The 21,796-nt window shown below is 38.0% G+C and overlaps 2 protein-coding genes across 2 annotated transcripts; both read right to left on the bottom strand.

Annotated features, from left to right (window-relative positions):
* Positions 1 to 267: 267 nt before the first annotated feature.
* On the bottom strand, positions 268 to 934 carry LOC138347517 (uncharacterized). The gene is made up of 2 exons (XM_069295811.1): positions 606 to 934; positions 268 to 454 (listed from the first exon to the last, which is right to left on the bottom strand). The coding sequence occupies exons 1-2, from the start codon at positions 932 to 934 to the stop codon at positions 268 to 270; spliced, it is 516 nt and encodes a 171-aa protein (XP_069151912.1).
* Positions 935 to 7,657: 6,723 nt separating this feature from the next.
* On the bottom strand, positions 7,658 to 8,443 carry LOC138347516 (uncharacterized). The gene is made up of 2 exons (XM_069295810.1): positions 8,114 to 8,443; positions 7,658 to 7,954 (listed from the first exon to the last, which is right to left on the bottom strand). Exons 1-2 carry the CDS (start codon positions 8,441 to 8,443, stop codon positions 7,658 to 7,660), a joined length of 627 nt encoding a protein of 208 aa, XP_069151911.1.
* Positions 8,444 to 21,796: the final 13,353 nt, after the last annotated feature.

Raw genomic sequence — 21,796 nt, 5'->3', positions numbered from 1 at the left:
AATATTAATAGTCTAAGGGTCTAACATGTAACATTCAGCTCAAACACCCAACAAGCAATGCAATTACAACATGCTTACTTATAAATGAAAGGGTTCTAAAAAGAGAATTAGTACCTTGGTCTTGAATTTCTCTGGTTTAAAAAAGATGTGGATATCTCTTCTTCATATCTTCCTCATATTCCCAAGTAGCTTCCTTGACAAATCGGTTCCTCCAAAGAACTTTGACTGATGTTACCTCTTTTTTCCTTAACTTGTGAACTTGGCGATCTAGAATCCGAATAGTAATCTCTTCATTAGACTAGCTTCCCTGATCCCAATATCTATAGTAGGTATGATCAATGACAGGTTCCCCATGCACTTCTTCAACATGGAGATGTGAAATACCGGATGAACCTCAGCTAACTCTTTTGGTAACTCCAACTCATAAGATACATTACCAACTCCTTTGGATATCCTATAAGGGCCAATATACCGGGAATAAGCTTCCCCTTCTTACCAAACCTCATAAAATCCTTCACGGGTGAAATTTTCAAGTAGACCAGATCATGAATTTCAAACTCTAAATCCCTTCTCCTTATATCATTGTAGGATTTCTGACGACCCACGTTGTTTTCAACCTCTCTTGAATCACTTTAACTTTCTTCGTAGCTTGATGAACTAAATCTGGTCTTATATACATTAGTTCACCAACTTCAAACCATTTAATAGGAGCTCTGCATATTCTCCCATAAAAAGCTTCATAAGGAGTCATCTGAATGCTGAAGTGGTAACAATTGTTGTAACTGAACTCAACAAGAGGCAGGTGATAATCTCCCTTACCCTTGAAAATAATCGCATATGCCCTAAACATATCTTCTAAAGTCTGAAGAGTGTTCTCTACTTTCCCATTTGTCAAAGGATGAAAGGCAATACTTAAGTTCACCATTGAACCCATACCTTTTTCGAATTACTTCCAAAATTGTGCAGTAACTTGCGTACCCCTATCCAATATAATGGAAACTAGAACTCCATAAAGTCTAACAACCTTTTGAATGTATAACTATAACAATCGGGAAGCACCCCCTAAAAGTTATATGGCGTAGTTGACCTCTAAGAGGTCTTGTACAAGCCTCTTAGCTATCATTCATTAAATAGGTATGAAAAGTAGTACGGAATTAAAACTTTTCACAACACAGTCAATAAGAATGTCATTCTTCGAGCTACCCCTGAGACGCGGACACAAAACCTAGGACCACAAGTGATTCCAATCTAACCCTAGTAGCATGATCATGAGCATACTCAAGATAATAAACTGATGCGGAAGCCAAATCATAAATTATAATGAAAAGATGGGGAATACCCATATTCTATAACTGAGATATTTGAAAACAATGAGTTTAATACAAAGGAAATATTAACTCAATACTAAGGTGAATCTAACTATGTCAGAAATAAGCCTCTAAACTAGACTAGAAATACTAGGACAAGCCTCAGCTAAATCTAGAAAAAACTGAAACTAAATGACTAAAGACTGAAATGAAACTCATGACTGTTGTCCTTGGAGAATGAGGACTCACCACTGAATCTGCTGAACTGGAGATCGGGAAATCGATCTATGCATGATCTGGATGATGAGAACATGAACCTACATCATGAGAAGATGTAGCGCACATATGTGTCAGTACTTGAAAGGTACTGAGCATGTAGGATAGAGTAAAGTTGAAATAAAACATAAGTGAACAAGCATAAAAGCAAGTATAATAGTTCGACATGATAAACTGAATTCTGAGCTAACTGAATGCAATGACCAATTTATAACATGTTGAAATTGAATACTGAATATACTGATAAATGGTCAATTCAGAGAGTCTGACTGAACTGTGGGAGCTACTAATAACCGATAATAAAACCGCATGAGTTAAATGTGGAGTCCGATGTATACGCCCCATCTTGAGGACCCAATATACCCTGCCAAAGGTATAATGGCATGTTGGTGTGATCACTAAACTTATTGTCCACAGAGGGGACTTACAACCTACTTGATTAGTAGTTCTGGGACTAATTGGGTACCCTGAACCTTAGTCCAATTATGCTACTCCCATGAATTCTAAAAATTTACTGATTATGTTTGAGTTTCTATAAATACTGGATAGCTCGAAACTGAACATGCAAATTGAGAACAATTAATCTGGTAATTATGTATGTATAACTGAGACATGTATATTTGAAGTGTCTGAAATATCTAACCTAGCATGTGTAATTCAAGAACTTAAGAAATACAAAGCTAAGATTCTGAATTTCATGCCACAATTTGAGTAATAACATGATAAACTTATTTGGAACATATATTTAACTAAATCATGAAATTCTATCAAAGTTCTAGAAACACTAGGTTTAATAATGATAAGAAAATCAAGAATCTGGCTGAAAACTAGGGACCCAACGGGTGAAAGGAACCCACTAGTGAAATCCCACATACCTGGTGATGAAATCCATGGAAAAATACTTAAGTTTTGTGGATGGAACTACTGGACACTTGTTTCGTTCTTGAACTAGGGTTCTTGAGTTTTTTCTCCTTTCTTGCTTCTAGTTTTCTAAATTTTTATTTAATGATTTGACTTAGATATGTTTTAATTATGTATCTAGGCTTAAAGTGATTAAAATATGACAATTTAGGGTCAAAATGACATAACTTAGGGTTTAAAAAGAGTGGGAAAAGTTTTAAAGACCCTTTGGAAGGTTGCTGTTGGACCACACGACGGCCAGGACTGACGGTACGTCGTTTTCCCGATGCCCCATCGTTGGGTCCGTCGTCAGGGCCTGTTCGACAAACCTTTACCAAATTGGGCATAACGTTATACTCGGAGATTTGATTTTATCAATGTCGGTGGCTATGGAAATATAATTCAATTATATATATGTGGGTAAGTCATGAGAGACCTAATTCATTTTGTTCTAAGAGTTATGATAATTTTAAGATGACCCAATTGCATTTCGCCTTAACTGTCTGCAAATTTTCCACCTACGGTCAGGCCTACGGACCGTGCTGGTCATCCCTAGTTCTTGTCAAAGAGTGGGTGAAGGGAGTCTTGATCGACGGTCACGGACTACGGACCATCGTCTGACCTATGAACCGTAAGTCCGTCCGTCCATCATCCAAGACTTCACCAATTTTTCAGGGCTGATGTTTTTTTGGGAGTTTCTGATCCCATCGACGGTTATGCAGGACGGACCGTGGTTTAGGGTATGGTCTGTCGATGCCACCATTGGTAGCACCTGCCAACTAGCTAGTTTAGTCTTCATTCCAGGACGGATGAATGCAGGACGGACCGGATGCACTGCTTTTAATTCTGCTGACAACTCTAACTCATATTACACCTTGCCAACCCTTTTTAAGATCTTGTAAGGGACTATATATCTAGGGCTAAGCTTCCCTTTCTTTCTAAATCTCATCACTACTTTCATAGGTGAGACTTTCAGAAAAACCCAATCATCAACTTGGAACTCTAGTTCCCTTCTCCTTACACCTGCATAAGATTTTTGATGACTTTGGGCTGTCTTAAGTCTATCTCTAATCAGTTGTACTTTCTCGATAGCATAAAGCATTGAATCTAGCCCTATCAAAGCTGCTTCACCTACTTCAAACCAACAAACAGGAGAGTCGCCAATTAATTTTAAAGAAAAATTAAGAAAACTATTGTTTTCAAATAACTTAACAGAGAAAATTGTTTGAAAAACGCATAAGGGGTTTGGGGATTCAAATTAATGTTTTAGGAAGGTGTTAGACACCTAAAACATCTGTCTTAAATGGTTTTCCAGCAACTAACATAGTTTGGCTAAAAATGGCTTTTAACTTGACTTAAAAAATGAATAGAATAGTAGAGAGTTTAAAAATATTAACTTATTTATCTAAGCGATTTATTCGCAAAAAATTATTGATTTTAGGTCGATAAAATATTTTAAGGCGTTTTGCTGGGATTCCAATTCTCTATTTTTAAGGCTAACAACGAAGCAAACAGATAAGTCATCAAAAATGTAAAGAGCGAGAGAGAGAGGCCAATTAATTAAGGAAGGCACATCGAACCGGGCTTAACCAAAAATGTAAATAAAAGCCACCTAGTCATACTCTAAGAAACTTGTTACACATCACCTGGAGATAAATCAAACATGGAGAAAATTTCATATTTTCCACCAATCTTAACAATATCTCCAACACGATAAAACTATGTCATTAACAATTCACCCTGAACTAGTTAGATAATTGTCATTGGAAGACTATTACCATAAAGGTCTGACTTAACAAAGCTCGAACTTGGCGAAATTTCTCCTTACGACACTTGAGATAAAGCAACTAAGGGAATGTATACACACTATACAAAGGTGACATAAAATAAGATAGACTATAAATAATATAAATATATGTGTGTACATATGCTTTACAACAACTAATGCTGAGACTAACACATGTTCAATCTTTCAAAAAATTTTAGAACCAAATGCAAAGGGATCCAAGCAGTAAGGAAACAAGAAGGGGAAGTTGTTTTTGCCTTTTGCAACTAGATAAATAAAAAAAACAGGAATGGCCAATTATTCCAATAGCTCCAGCATAATTTAGCATACAAGTGTATACCTCTTAACAACGAAAGCGTCTAAAAAAGAACCCATAGGAAAGGTCTCTCTCTTACACGACTTTCTCATAAGAAACACAAATAAACAACGGGAGAAGACTCATACACATACCAAGCCGAACTGATATAGCATGCTAGAATTGACCTTGTATTCCATAACAATATATAAAAACTAGTATGCTATGTAAGCCATAGACTCGAAACAAATCCCTACTCAACACAAGGAATCAAGCTATCGACACTCTTAACTCATTCTTTCAACTCGAGGTGATAAAAATGAAAAATGAGAAATAGTCCAATACTAAACAATAAACTGATTCGTTAGCAGGAAGAGACAAACTCCAAAGGAAATCAGTCAAATAATCAAATGAAATAAAAAAAATAATGACAAAATCCAAATTTTTTTATCAACATTATGAGGGTTGATGAAGAAACAAGAACAGTATGTCACACGGAAGGAATAATATCAATGTTTAGTAGCAGGTAGCCAACAGAATACAAGAAGAAGAAAAAATTCCGATGAAGGCTCAGTCCAAGATAATGGAGGAAAACGTAGCTCTGAATAACAAAGACATACATCGGGTTGAAACTACACGTCTTCAACCACGAATAACATAGATACAATGACATAATATTAACCACACATGCTAGTTGATTTTCGGAAAAATAATACAAGCTCCTAAGTAAATCAACATGAAATAGTAGCCATATTAAATGCAACAACCTCTTATCACTCAAGATTTACATTGTAAAATAGGGTAACAGGGACCCAGCGACGCCAGATAGTAGAAGTAAAAGATGGAATAATGGGAATAACTTCACAATCTTGACTCAATCAACTGCATGAATCTTACAAGACAAATATCACATTTGCTCCGTTAACTAACCCACGATAACTAACAATGAAAGAACCATAGTGACACTTTTCCGATATTTGAAAGACTCGCGGTAATCAACAAATGAGAAACCAACACATCAAGAAAAATAAGAGGTTGAAATGAAAGGAAATTTACGTTTCACGGGGCAGAGGACGAGGATGGAACGAGCGATAAACAGACTTCTTACCACAAAGAAACTCGAACAAACTCGGTGAAGGCTCACTCGATTTACAATTGGTATATTATGCTATGAAACTTCCCAGCTAGAAGTTCTCAACCTCGAAATTCCACTTTTTTTTTAGCTAAAATATGATGACTTTCTAAAAGTTTCTTTTCCACTCTATTTTTTGCCTTGAAATTTCTTAACTCTTCCAAATTTCTCTCCCCTGAATAAACTCACTTTTTATACCTCTATTTTCTGCTTGGAAATTTCTTAACTCTTCAAAATTTCTCTCCCCCAAAAAAATATCCTTCAAAATAGAAAAAGAACCAACTTATATAGAGGGGAATTTTGGATTTTGAATTAGGGAGATAAAGGGTAAAAACGGCAACAAAATTCTTCCCTCAAAATTTGAATTTTTCAGAGGATAAAGAAGGGCAAGCTGGAATTAATACGAAAATGTACCCATTTCAACGAAAGTTGTAGGGGAGCCATCCAATATTGATATTAGTACACGAGAAACGCGGAGATGAAGACATCTGGCTGCCAAGGACGAAGTAGAGCCGCTGGAATCATACACACTGGAGAGGGACGCAGGAGGAAAAGGACAAAGGGATTGTACTATGTTGTTGTACACACCCAAGGCATGAAGAATTGATGCCCCAACTCGCTTTTAGGGTTCTTGCGTGAGGCATATCATCGTTGCTTTTGAGTTCCTTTGGAAGTGAAGATGGGTAAGCTGGGTCGGAAGAGAAACAAACAGTGGGCTGGGATTTCTGGTGTTGGAGTCGTTTCTGCAATTTTTTTTTGCAAAGAAGAAAAGGCGGGTGGGTTGGGTTATTAGGAAAAGGGTTGGGTCAGGGCGAAGGGAGAACGGGTATAGGGGAAAATGGGCTGGGTATTAGTTGGTTTAGTAAAAGAGGAAAGGGTTTTAGGCCTCATATTTTCTGGTGGGCTAGGAGAAATAATCAAGTTGGAAGGTTGGAACAAAAATCCTAAATTGTTCTTAAACGGATTCAAGGGATTGAATTAGTATAAATTAATTTAAAGAGCTTCATAATTTAAACATAAAATAATAAATGACTTAATTATGAATTAACTAATCGATATTATATCTAAGATAGTTAGTTGACGTTTATGTAAAGTAAAATCTTTGGAGACAATTTTCGAATAATCATGCAATATACTTATTATATACATAGCTATGTAAGGCAAATATATTATATAAAAATTGATGAAATTAATTTAAATAACTTGCAATATATATATTTATTATTTATTTTTTCTATTTTTTAATCTGAATTTTTAGAAAACTATATATATTTGGAAGATCATTTTTAGAATTAAGAAGCTCGTTAATTAATTTGTATCGGGGAGGGACAAAATTGGGTGTCAACAACTTTCCCTCGTTTTACTTTGATTGATGCAAGAAATCTGAGGAAAACGAAATTGACCGATCCAATTTTGAACGACCAAATATTCATCTAAGAAAGGGATTTTGGTACGGATTTAGGAATTATGGTCGGACCCCCAAAATGTATTTCCTACATATCTCAGGGTATATAAGAATTCAGGCCACTTACAGTTTGATACGCTTGCTTTAACACACGGTTTTGGAAGGATTCAAAAGTCATCCCGATACCAAATTATGAAGGGACCAGACTGCTTGAGAATAAGATTTAAGAGCGAATGTTGGAATACAGCTGAGTATTGAGGTGAACTCATAACAGTAAGCTCGTGAGGTGGCACTCGGATCAGATCACCGTGCACTTGACATTTAGGACATTTCTGTACAAACTTGCAACAATCATTCTCTATAGTCATCCAGAACTAACTGGCTCAAAGGATCTTTCTTGTCAAAGTGAGACAATTCATATGCGTGCCACAAACTCCAACTTGTATCTGTTCAATAAGCCTCGCAGCTTCGATAACATCAACGCGTCTTAGAAGACCCAAATCTGGAGTCCTCCACTAAAAAAGAAACTGAGGGCCATACAACGTATCGACTTCTTTTAGTTGGCTGTAGCATCTTCAAGATAAGCTCCAGACTCTAGATACTTCTTTATATCAAAATACCAAGGCAAACCATCTGGTTCTGCTTCGACATGGAAACAATGGACTGTATGTTCTTTCAACTCTATATCCAGAGGATCAATATAATCTGTATCCGGATTTTTAATCATTGAAGCGATGGTGGCAAGAGCATCGACCAATTCATTCTGTATTTTGGGAGTATGTCTGAACTCGATCTTACGAAATCTTTTGCACAACTTCTGCACATATTGTACGTAGGGTATAATCTTTGGGTTCTTCACAACCCATTATCCTTTAACTTGATGAATCAAAAGATCTGAATCTCAAATAACCAACAACTCATAGACATTCATGTCAATGGACATTTTCAAACCAAGAATACAAGCTTCGTATTCGGCCATGTTGTTTTTCTAATTAAATCGGAGCTTAGATGCCATGGGATAGTGCTGACCAAATTCTGACACCAAGACTGCTCCAATACCTTTACCTTGATGATTTGCCTCTCCATCAAAGAATAATCTCCAACCTAAATATGCTTCAGAAATATCCCCACCCACAAATGACATTTCTTCATCGTGGAAATAAGTCTTAAGTGGTTCATACACTTCATTAATGGGAGTTTTTGCAAGATGATCACCTAAAGACTGTGCCTTTATCGCTTTCTGAGTCACATACGCAATGTCAAATTCACTCAACAACATTTGCCACTTAGCTAACTTTCCGGTCGGCATTTCCTTCTGAAAGATATACTTCAGTGGATCCATTCTGGAAATGAGGTATGTAGTATAAGAAGACAGATAATGTCTCAGCTTTTGGGAATTTTATGTCAAAGCACAACACGTTCTCTCCAACAAAGTGTAACGAGACTCGTATGGAGTAAACTTCTTGCTTATATAATAGATAATTCTTTCCTTCTCTCCTGTCTCATCGTGTTGACCAAGTACGCATCCAAATGCACTATCTGAGACACACATGTAGAACAACAAAGGACTCCTTTCTCGCGGAGAAACCAATATCGGTGTATTGCACAAATAGTTCTTGATATCATCAAAAGCAGTCTGACACTCTTCACTCTACCTTGTCAGGGCGTGTTTCTTTGACAACATAAAAATAGGCTCACACACCACGGTTGATTGAGCTATGAAGCGAATGATGTAGTTTAACCTCCCTAAGACACTCATAACCTCTCTTATCGTCTTCGGTGGAGGTAACTATTGAATTGCTTTAATCTTAGAAGGGTCGAGCTCAATACCTCTTCTGCTGACTATAAATCCCAACAACTTCCCCATTGGAACTCCAAAAGTGCATTTGGAGGCATTTAACTTCAAGTTGTAACGACACAAGCGATAAAAGAATTTCCTTAGATGTGTCAAATGATTCGAACTCTCGCAGGATTTGATTATGACGTCATCCACATACACTTCAATCTCCTTATGAATCATGTAGTGAAATATGGTCATCATAACTCTCATGAAGCTGGCACCAGCATTCTTGAGGCCAAACGGTATCACTCTGTAATGATATACACCAAAAGGTGTGATGAAAACCGTCTTTTATGCATTCCCTCATCAATGAGAATTTGGTGATAGCCTGCGTGACAATTCACAAATGAATGCATTTCCTGCTTAGCACAGTTGTCAATCAAAATATGAATACTAGGCAACAGAAAATTATCCTTTGGTGTAGCTTTGTTGATATCTCTGTAGTCAATACAAATCCTGATTTTCCCGTCTATTTTGGTGATCGGAACAACATTGGCCAGCCAAGTTGGATATTGTGTCACCTCCACCAATCGGGACTCTATCTGCTTGTTTATCTCTTCCTTAATCTTTAAACTCAGTTAAGTCTTGAATTTTTGAGTTTTTTGCTTCACCGGATCGAACCCCGGGTTAATCGGCAACTTATGAGATACGACATCGGTACTCAACCCTTGCTTGTCATCGCCCTCCCAAACGAACACATCAATATATTCAGCAATCAAATAAATTAGGCCCTCATTCTGAACATCATTTAGGTGGATGCTGATCTTAACTTCTTTAACACATTCTGGATCCCCCAAATTTACTGTCTCTATTTTCTCTAGATTCGGTTTATGCTGATTTTCGAACTGCCAAAATTCCCCGGCGACATAATCTGGTTCCTCACTTTCTTCTTCGTAATCATTAACCTCGTCATTACCAACCCCATTTTATTCATTCAGCTCATGACATTACATGACATTGGCAGGTCTAAAAATTATGTTACTGAAATCATAAACAAACAAAGTTAGGAAAGTAAAGTATAACAAATGAACAAATAAATAAAGTTTGAAAATATAATATCCTTTCATCGCATTGGAAAACAATGCAAACTTTGGCTATGCATAGTTCCATGTTGCCTTCTTTGAACATAACGATGAAAATTTGAAAATTTAAACAGTTAGGAAAATGCAAAATGGTGGGTCTCGGGCCTCTTTTGGACTACCACCGATTTTAATGTGCATGAAATAGTGCCTTTCTACTGAGGAGTTCGGGGGATCAGGATGGGCATAAAAGTCCAGTTTTATGGAATCTCTCCCTGCTCAGCGTCACGGATACCAGCTAGCTCGATCTCTTCCTCAACAACAACATCGATCTCCTTAAAGAGGTCACAGATTCCTTCTCCAAGGTCTTCATGCTCGGCATGCTCCCAGATTGGAAAGGATTGATACAGATGTGGGATTGACTTAGCCAATGTTTGATCATTTTTCTTTTTCATCTTCATGCCATCATCTGTGGAGATGTACCCCAAACCATATCTGGATCCCTTAACGAGGACCGGAACAGACTCAATAATTCCTTGGGGATCTCTTCCCAATCAGAACCCTTGCTCAAAACCATTCTGCAGCATTGCAGTGGCTATTATCTTGTAAATGGCAGGCATGGGGGTCTGTGGGGCCAAGTCGTCACCGGTGGCATTCACTAGCTCCACCGTGTAGAAGTTTGTACCTCGTGATATCTCATCAATGATCGGCGCCTGTCTGCTAGAGTGACTCCACTCTCCATAAATAACAATCTCTTCATTCTTCCGCACGAGCTTCATCATCTGATGGAGAGAAGAGGGGGCGGCTCCAGCCATGTGGATTAACCGCCTTCCCAGAATAAGGTTGTAACTGGTATTGATATCCAATACTTTAAATTGCGCGCTTAATTCTGCTTGGCCCATTTGAATGGTCAAATTCACCGCTCCCAACGTGTCTCTCTAAACCCCATAAAGGCTCTCACGTTGACTTGGTTTTGCTCCAGGTTCCCAAGGTCAAACCTTAGCTGCCTCCACGTCGACAATGGGCAGATATTCAGACCAGATCCATCATCTACTCAGACGCGGTTGACAACCTTGTCGCGGCATGCGACAGTGATGTGCAACGGCTTATTGTGTGACCTCCCTTCAATAGGCAGCTCATCGTCACAAAAGCTGATTCGGTGCTTTCGAATAACCTGATGAATCATGGTGGCCACATTATTGTTGCTTGTGCCCGTGGGTATTAAGGCATGCCTGTGGGATTTAGATCTTATGAACAGGGCCCATACAGAGATCTGAGCTGGAGTCTTCTCCAAGTGCTTGACGATGGAATAATCCTTTGGCTGCATTCTTCTCCAGAATTCGTCCGCTTCTCCTTCGCTTATCGACCTTTTAGTCTGATCCTTCTTCTAACCTCCGAGAGCAAGCTCTTCAGGAGTGTAACATCTTCCAGACCTGGTCATGCCTTGAGCAGCAACAGTTTCAATAATGAACTTAGGCTTGACAAGAGTTTTTGATGGCACCAAGCAATAACCTTGGTAGGTGTAAAAATAACGAACTCTGTCTTCTCTTTGACGCTTAAAGAAGAAACAACATTTTCCAAATCATCGTGGATCATGGGAGTGATCATTTTCGTCCCACACCAGTCTTCATCTGTCTTGATCATATTGACATTTCTGCCCCTATGATTCGGCAATGGGTTGGTGTTGATATTCGGTGCCGCTGGTTTGAGAGAGACTACATCTTGATCAATCAGATGTTGAATTTTGTGCTTGAGGTTGATACAATCTTCAGTATCATGCCCAATAATGCTGGAATGATAAGCACATCTTTGATTGGGTCTGTAGAATTTTGAATTGACATCCACAGGTTTTGGCCCCACACCGATGGATGTATCCAGCCGCAGCCAGTCGCTCGTACAACATTATTCGGCTTTCAGCGAGCGCCGTGAAGTTTGTTGAAGGCTTTTTCTCGAATCTAGGTCGGGGAGGGTCATAACCGCCTTGTTGAGGAGGAGGCACCTATTGATAACTTCTTGTATTTGGACGAGGAACTTGGCTTTTGTGATATGGATTTGTTTTGTAATTTGGCGATGGATCTTGGTAATTCGGAGGGGAATTTTGGTATAGTGGATCTTGGACTTGATAAACATGAGGAGATGACGGTATCTTGACTGCACGTTAGCACAGTTGGGATCAACACCCTGGTAAGGAGATTGAGTTTCATAAGTGGGAGAGTGATTTAGGTAAATGGGACATGGATTTTTGTAATTTGGGGTGGACTTTGATATTGTGGAGCTTGGACGTCTGGATAAATAGAGGTAGCATTCTGTGGAAGGATTTTGTGGAAGACCGGGAATGATCCTGGGAATATGATGAGCTTCTGGGGTTTTTTCTTCCCCCATACGAAACAACATCAATTTCTTCTCGTTTCTTTTTCAAAAACCCTGAAGATCCAGGCAATGCGTCTACACTATCTATTTTTTCTGATTTAAACCGTCTTCGATTGTCTTTCCATTCTTGACTATCTTGGCAAACTTTACTCCAACGAGCAACATAATTCTGTCATAATATTCCGGCTCTTGCACGCGCACGAATACTTCAACAATTTCTTTATCATACATGGGTGGTCTCACCCTTGCCGCTTCTTTTCTCCACCTATAGGCGAACTCCTTATAACTCTCAGTTGATTTTTGCTTCATCTTCTCCAAAGAGTATCGGTCTGGAACAATTTCTACGTTGTAAACAAATCAATCGATAAAATCTTTGGGCAATGCATTCCATCTAGGCCATTGCCTGGGTTCATGCGATGTGAACCATTCAAGAGCTTTTCCGCACAGGTTTTGGCTGAAGAGCTGTATCATTAAAGCTTCATCCCTTACAACTTTCACGAGCTGGTCAGAGTAGGCTCTTAGATGAGCCATAGGGTTTCCCACTCCTCTGAAAGTGTCAAACTTTGGGATCTTGAACCCTTCTGGAAGGTCCAAATTTGGATGAATACATAAGTCTTCATAACTAAGCCCGACGATATCAGGAATGCAATTGAGGTCCTTCATGGCCTTCGTGATATCTTCCTTTATGTCGACCTTTACCTCTTCCTTTGCCCTCCACTCCTTTTCCTGTTCCTCATAATGGTTCAGCTCAGAACCGTGCACATCGTGCTTGGCAGGGATGGGAATTCGGAAAGTGGCTCTTTTTGGTAAGGGCAGAGCTACAGAGGGACTCTGATCATTTTGAGCGGTTTGATTATTCTGAAGGTACGTATGAGGATTGGTATTCTGATTTAAATAGTAGTGGGGTGTTTGGGGATTAAAAGTATTTTGGTTTTGATTTTGCGGTAGTGGAGCTGTCTGATGGTAGGTATTTTGTGGATGGGGTGTCATTTGGGGGTGGTTGTTTTGAAGAGGAGGTGGAGTTTGGTAGGATGCAGAAGCATATTTGGGATTTTGGGTAGTCAGATCTATAACCGACGGATTCTGAACAGGTGTAGATGGCTCGTTCTGAGTTGGATCCATATTTAAGGAAGGGAAGTAGATTTGAGGCCTCCCTTCAGCAGCGTTAGCAGCAAATCCTGGTGGAGGCAGATCCTGTCTCCTTTGCATTTCTACCCTCATCTCTACAATCTGTTGCATCAGCTGTAGGATCAAATCATTCTGATCCGCTATGGTGGGTTAAGCCACCACAACATCAGTAAGACTCACTTCTTTGTTATTATTTCCCATAACAGTCTTTCCTTTGTCCGAGCTTTGTCTAAGGAAGGAATCTGCGGGAACTTTTGATCTGGTGAAATAAGGATGATCTGTAAGCTTTCGATCGAGACATATTAGTTTCAAAAGTACCAAGAGGGAAAACAACTCAAAGGAAGATTTGTAGTGCAGATTTAGAGTACAAAATGCATAATAGCACACAGAGAGCAGATAAACACTCAAGTTGCTTTGTTTAAGGATATATTCAACCCACGAATGAGGACGAAACCACATCTTTTTAACAAGCAGGAGTTTTCTTTTCAGTTTTGACGTTGTCTCAGGAAGTCTAAATCACGTTGAGCTAAGGTCTTCTTGTAGATGCTCTTTGATGTCCATTGATCTGGCCTTTGTATCTTTTCGTAACATGGAGGGGGAAATGAAAAATTTTAAAGATAGGGGCCGGGCCTGGAGAGGCTGTCTATATATCTCACACGGACAATTCAGGCCCAACGTAGTTCGAGTACATGATAAAATATTTTCATTCATTCGTTCATTACAATTACAAGGAAATTGAAAAGCAACAATAGAGATTTTAAAAGATAAAATGATGATGAAACGTTAGTCATTTCCGTTATTCATGCAACATTAGTCTCCACCTTTCAGACGGCCTAGAAATGGAGGCTTGTAGATGATTTCCTCGTCAGTGTCTTCCTCAGTTGCTTCAGGCTGAGCGTTGTCAGGACCACTATGTGCTCCTCATTCATAGACGGGGTATTTTTTGCCGATTTTCTGAAGTTTCTCAATCATGTTGCTATGGATGGCTTTGAACTTCTTCCTCAGCGCAACCATCCTTTCTCTTATGGAGTCAAATTCTTTCATTTCCATTATCAGCTCCTCATCAAGTGACGTGCTTTTAGATAAGAGAGCGGCTGTCTCTAATTCTATCCTCGCCTCTCTCGCTTCTATTTCTTGCATTTTCAACGGAAGCATGTCCAACTTCTACTGTAAGTCCTCTGTCTCCATCTCAACATTTTTATTTCTCTTCATTTGTGATGCCAGATACTCATCTAGCGTCATGGTTGCAACTTTATAGATTGCGGTGGTCATGTCCACTCTGAGCCCTTCCTCCTTGGCTTCTTGAATTTCCCGAGTGATCTGTTCTATATTCCTTTGTAGTTCTTCTCCAGTGAGTTCCATATGGATATTCTTAATTTTGTCCATAGCAGTGATTTTTCCTTTCCTGAGACGGTAGAATGAATGTTTTAGGATTTGTAGTACAGGAGGTGTCTTTGAGTGAGAAACTTAAGACTTTGAAATTTTGGTCAGACATTTTGTAATAGTGACTTCTGTATATTCTTTGGAAATTTCTGGATAGAGTCGATTACGATATCCTCATTCATAGCAACATAGCACATAAGCAGTTAAACACACATATCTCGTCCTAAAACATACAGGGGGACACTTTTGCACCAAGGGTAGACTTAGCGTATTTGAATGATGTACGTGTGAATTTAAATCAAATAAACAATTCCCGCCCAAAATAAATTTTACTAATGAATAATAATGTTCACAAAGGGGAAATAACGGATAAAATATTAAAGACAAACCCACGCAGGGGCCATTTGAAAGTGCAATAAAGGCAGTCCCACGCAGGGTTTAAAAACAACATAAATACATATAAAAACCCATGCAGGGGCAAAGTCCACTATGCCTCTCCAGATGATCGTGCTCTGTCGCCGTCCCACTGGGTCTTGTATTGATGAAACATATATCTTAACATCAGCAAGAATCCTTCCCCCAGGCGTCCTTTGTCTTCCAAGCTTTCGTATCGCATCCTCTCGATTTTCTTCTTGATCCAGGTATCAAAATCATCATAACCACACCTCAGTCTTTCCACTTCTTGAGTCACCCTCTCAAGAGTATCTTTGTTCTTGACAAACTTAGCGTACACATCTTGGGCCTCTTTATATACCTCTTGTAGCTCGGCCACTTCTATGGCTTTGCTGTCCGTTACGCTGCGAAAACTGCATAGGGTTTGGGAGGAGACGTTTTGTGTGTCCTTCTTTAGCCATTCTTTGTAACCCCTGTCATACCCAGCATCGAATCAGTCAGGAGTGATGGTTTCTTTATCCATACGCTTAGCACTTTTCCATTCTCTAAATATTTCAAAAGCGTCGTGCACGCTATCATCTCAAATATGGTATACGTAAGCACCATAGTATGCCTCTTTCGGTATAGTTTGTTTCCTTCTGAACTATCGCAAGACTCGAAAAGGTGCATAAGGGCAAATTCCTCGAATACCTAGGAGATGAATCACAATATGACTGCGTCTCTCCACGATGACTTCTTTGGAGATAAAACGGTCAAGCATCCATGGAAGATAATCTTCTCTCGATTCGGAGAAAATTTGAGCCCATCTCCCCCTTGTTCTTCAATTTTCCATATTTGCCTAGTACAACAGGTCATTCAAATCCTTAAGGGTATTCTTGTTGTCAAGAGTATGCAGCTTCCAAGTCCCAACACCCTTTGCTAAATGGATGAGGATCCACCACTGAAGGAGTAGGTTGCATCCTTGGAAGTATCGATGTCCCTCTTTGAATTTTCCCAGGGCTAGATACATATCAGATAGGATGATCAGAGCTATAGGATAATACTTTGTTGTCCCTTGGTTCTCATACGCTTTGAACAAGGTATGCACGAGTGTTATAACTTGGGTATTGATACTCAGACTTGGACCATGAGGGAAGACCATCGTTCCCAACAATGCCACAACAATTGCTAGAGGACGAATCTTATTCCATTCTCTGTAAGATATCTTTACTCTCGATTGTAAGTGGCGTAGAAGCTTTCATGTCCAAATTGGATATAAATATCTCTGAATGCTACGTGGGATTCTCGGCACAAGTATGAAAAGTCTTTTCCAAACCCAAACCAGTCTACAATATTCTCTACGGAAGGCTTATTAGGTATGAGATGTCTTCTTGTTTTCTCGATCTCCTTTCTATATCAGTACCTACCGTGCCTATACAATCTCTAATCTGCTCATAAATTGGGGTAATTTTGGCGGTTCCAAATCGAAACACCACTCTTTGACAATCCCAATATTCCGTAAGTACCTCAATCAGTTCTGGCTAACCTTATGTTGATCAATTCTGCTAATGCACCCACGTATTTGTTGAGGGTTCTTCTGTGATCCCCGTCCAGATTATCATACCACATCAAGAGTTTCGGCAACGCTGATAAGACCATGTCAAACTTCGGAAACGATCCATATCTACAAAGCTAAAGCTAATTAGTTTCTCCCACCCCAAGTTGGTTTTGACAGATACATAATTCAAATGTCACATAAAATGATGTGTCGTGAGGTCGAAGACCTTAGACACGGTTTTGGAGGTTTTCTACTAAATGGACTTAATACACCTTGGGTGTTAAGCCGTCTTAGTCTAATGCTTAATTTTGTTTTGGTTTCGCTCTAACTCAGGCTTACTAGAATAGTTTTAAAATTGACGGTTACCCGAGTCGGACAAACATCGGGTTGAAGCTACCAAACAACGTCGGTGACCGCATTCCAACTATTTATTTGATAATTCCTAACTAATTTTGTGTATTTTACTAAGAAAGTCGTGGAGAGACACGTAACTTTCATTTTCCTAATGCATACTACTTGCCATTTGGCGGAAGAATGCCATGGAAATGCAACAAATTTAAAACTAAGGTAAAATAAAAAAGTAAATAATTTATCACAATTATCCAATTAACGTTAGTTTTAAGGTTAGAATCCTCCTTTATCCCCAACAGATTCACCATTTCTATTTTATTCGAAATTGAAAAATACTCATTTTGAAGAGTTTGATTGTTAAAAGAGTCGCCACTTAATTTTTAAGAAAAATTAAGAAAACTATTTTTTTCAAATAACTTAACAGAGAAAGTTATTTGAAAATGCAAAAGGGGTTAGGGGATTCAAACTAATGTATTAGGAAAGTGTTAGGCACCTAAAACATTTGTCTTAAACGGTTTTCCAGCAACTAACAGAGTTTGGCTAAAAATTGTTTTTAACTTTGATTAGAATAGTAGAGAGTTTAAAAATATTAACTTATTTATCTAAGCGATTTATTCGCAAAAAAATATTGATTTTAGGTCGATAAAACATTTAAGGCGTTTTGCAGGGATTCCAATTCTCTAACTTTAAGGCTAACAATGAAACAAAAGAATAAGTTATCAAAAATGTAAAGAGAGAGAGAGAGATTTGGGTTCAAATACGGGTTTTCTGTTTGCCTTGACCGATATTTGGAAACACCTGTTTTGGGTTTTTGACCCATTTGACTTTCGGGTTTTCAACCCATTTTATTTTGTACTTGTCCTAGCCTAAACAAATGATAACACAAAGTAAATGCAATAAAGTAAAAGACAACAAGGTCTTATTCCCAAAATAAGTACAACGCGAAATAGAAAATAAAATAAAAGGTCTTCTAATCCCAAATTCTTCCACTCTTCAATTTGTCTTGATTCTTACATATTCGGAAACTTATTCATTAATTTTAAGGCTTGACTCGATGAATGAGATCTTGAGCCTTTATGAAAAACTAATTTTTGGTCTGTTTTGGCTACGGGGTGTTATATTATCTCCCCCTTGGGAACATTCGTCCTCGAATGAAGACTAAACTAGCTGAAAATAGAGAGAGAGGGATGCAAACTCCACTAGTAAACAATGAGAACTGAGTTTCTAACTGAATTGAGTTCCGAGTACATCAAATTACGCTGAAAATGCAAGTACAAACTAAGGGAATTGATTCTTAAACTGAATTTACATATGGATGACTGTAAAACTGAAGAGGAACTATTACCTCAAGCTGCATTGGAACTGAAAGAAAAGAGGTAAGGATACTTGGGTTTCATGACTGCTTCTGCTTCCCAAGTAGTTCCTTCTATAAACTGACTCCTCCACAAAACCTTGACTGAAACGATTTATTTGTTTCTCAACCTTCTAACCTGGTGGTCAAGAATCTTAACAGGTACATCCTCATAAGAAACACTATATTTCATGACCACACTCTCTAAAGGCACTATAGTGGCTGGATCACCCCCACACTTCTTCAAGAGTGAGATGTGGAAGACCGGATGCACTGCTGCTAATTCTGCTGTCAACTCTAACTCATATGACATCTTGCCAACCCTTTTTAAGATCTTGTAAGGGCCTACATATTTAGGGCTGAGCTTACCTTTCTTTCAAAATTTCATCACCACTTTCATAGGTGAGACTTTCAGAAAATGCCAATCATCAACTTGGAACTCTAGTTCCCTTCTCCTTAAACCTGCATAAGATTTTTGATGACTTTGGGCTGTCTTAAGTCTATCTCTAATCATTTGTACTTTCTCGATAGCATAAAGCATTGAATCTGTCCCTATCAAAGCTGCTTTACCTACTTCAAACCAACCAACAGAAGATCTACATCTACGCCCATATAAAGCCTCATAAGGGGCCATCTGAATGTTATAATGGTAGCTATTATTGTAGGTAAACTCAATAAGAGGAAGGTTATCATCCCAACTACCTTTGAAATCGATCACACAATCTCTCAACATATCCTCTAAGGTCTGAATGGTACGCTCTGCCTGCCTATCCGTCTGTGGATGAAATGTCGTACTAAGGTTAACTTGAGTACCAAGACCTTTCTTAAATGACTTCCAGAAATAAGAGGTAAACTAAGGACCTCTGTCTAAAATGATAGACAAAGGAACCCCCTGCAACCTCACAATTTCATTGATGTAAAGCATGGCATCGTCCTCCGCCTAATTTGTAGTCTTGACTGCTAAAAAGCGAGAAGACTTAGTCATCCTATCAACTATCACCCAAATGGAGTCATGCTGTCTGCGAGTATAGGTAACCTTGTGATGAAATCCATATTGATCACATCCCACGTCCAAGTATGAATATCGATCTCTTGAGTCATACCTCCTGGTTTCTAATGTTCTACTTGTTTTTATCGAAAATTAGAAAAATACTCGTTTTAAGAAAACTATTGTTTTCAAATAACTTAACAGAGAAAATTGTTTGAAAACGCAAAAGGGGTTCGGGGATTCAAATTAATGTTTTAGGAAGGTGTTAGGCACCTAAAACATCCGTCTTAAATGGTTTTCCAGCAACTAACATAGTTTGGCTAAAAGTTGTTTTTAACTTGACTTAAAAATGATTAGAATAGTAAAGAGTTTTAAAATATTAACTTATTTATCTAATCGATTTATTCGCAAAAAATTATTGATTTTAGGTTGATAAAATATTTAAGGCGTTTTGCAGGGATTCCAATTCTCTATTTTAAGGCTAAGAACGAAGCAAACAGATAAGTCATCAAAAATATAAAGAGCGAGAGAGAGAGAGAGAGAGAGAGATTTGAATTCAGATCCGAGTTTTCTGTTTGCCTTGACTGATATTTGGACCACCTATTTTGAATTTTTGATCCATTTGACTTTTGAGTTTTCAACCCATTTTCTTTTGTACCTATCCTAGCCTAAAAAAATGATAACACAAAGTAAATGCAATAAAGTAAAAGACAACAAGGTCTTATGCCCAAAATAAGTACAACGCGAAATAGAAAATAAAATAAAAGGTCTTCTAATCCCAAATTCTTCCACTCTTCGATTTGTCTTGATTCTTACACATTCGGAAACTTATTCATTAATTTTAAGGCTTGACTCGATGAATGAGATCTTGAGCCTTTATGGATATTCTAAAATGCAAGATAGAATTCGTGGGGACTTCGGCACATTTCACATGCAACGAAAGAAAATGGAGATTAGTATGCAAAATATACAATCGATCAATAAACAGTGAAAATTAAAAGGGGGCGTAACCAAATGCATACTATTATTATTATTGTTTTCAGCACCAATTAATTAAGGAAGGCACATCAAACCGGGCTTAACCAAAAATGTAAATAAAATCCACCTAGTCATACTCTAAGAAACTTGTTACACATCACCTGGAGATAAATCAAACATGGAGAAAATTTCATATTTTCCACCAATCTTAACAAAATGTCCTACACGATAAAACTATGTCATTAACAATTCTCCTCGAACTAGTTAGATAATTGTCATTGGAAGACTATTGCCATAAAGGTCTGACTTAACAAAGCTCGAACTTGGCAAAATTTCTCCTTAGGACACTTGAGATAAAGCAACTAAGGGAATGCATACACACTATACAAAGGCGACATAAAATAAGATAGACTATAAATAATATAAATATATATGTGTGCATATGCTTTACAACAACTAATGGTGAGACTAACAAATGTTCAATCTTTCAAAAAAATTTAGAACCAAATGCAAAGGGATCCAAGCAGTAAGGAAACAAAAAGGGGAAGTTCTTAATAAATAATTTTAAAGGAATTAAAACGTTTATTTTACTTTTGCCTTTTGCAACTAATTAAATAAATAAAAAACAGGAATGGCCAATTATTCCAATAACTCCAGCATAATTTAGCATACAAGTGTATATATCTTAACAACGAAAGCGTCTAAACACGAACCCACAGGCAAGGTCTCTCTCTTACACGACTTCTCATAAGAAACACAAATAAACAACAGGAGAAGACTCATACACATGCCGAAACCGAACTAATCTAGCATGCTAGAATTGACCTTGTATTCCAAACAAAATATATAAAAACTAGTATGCTATGTAAGCCATAAACTCGAAACAAATCCTTTCCTATTGGGATAGCAGCCTTCGGGTACTCAACACAAGGAATCCGGCTATCGACACTCTTAACTCATTCTTTCAACTCGAGGTGAAAGAATGAGAAATAAGATGTCCAATAATAAACAATAAACTATTTCGTTATCATGAAGATACAAGCTCCAAAGGAAATCGGCCAAATAAAACTTCAAACGAAATAAGAAAAATAATGACAAAATCCAAATTTTTTTTGTTAACATTTTGAGGGTTGATGAAGAAACAAGAACAGTATGTCACACAGAAGGGATAATATCAATGTTTAGTAGAAGGTAGCCAACAGAATACAAGAAGAAGAAAAAATTCCAATAAAGGCTCAGTCCAAAATAATGGAGGAAAACGCAGCTCTGAATAACAAAGACATACATCGATTGAAACTACACGTCTTCTACCACGAATAACATAGATACAATGACACAATATTAACCACACATGCTA

The sequence above is a fragment of the Solanum lycopersicum genome, chromosome 3, assembly GCF_036512215.1.
Source record: "Solanum lycopersicum chromosome 3, SLM_r2.1".
Lineage (NCBI taxonomy): Eukaryota > Viridiplantae > Streptophyta > Magnoliopsida > Solanales > Solanaceae > Solanum > Solanum lycopersicum.
Note: the sequence above shows the minus strand (reverse complement) of the source record. Positions and strands in the feature narration are given on the sequence as shown.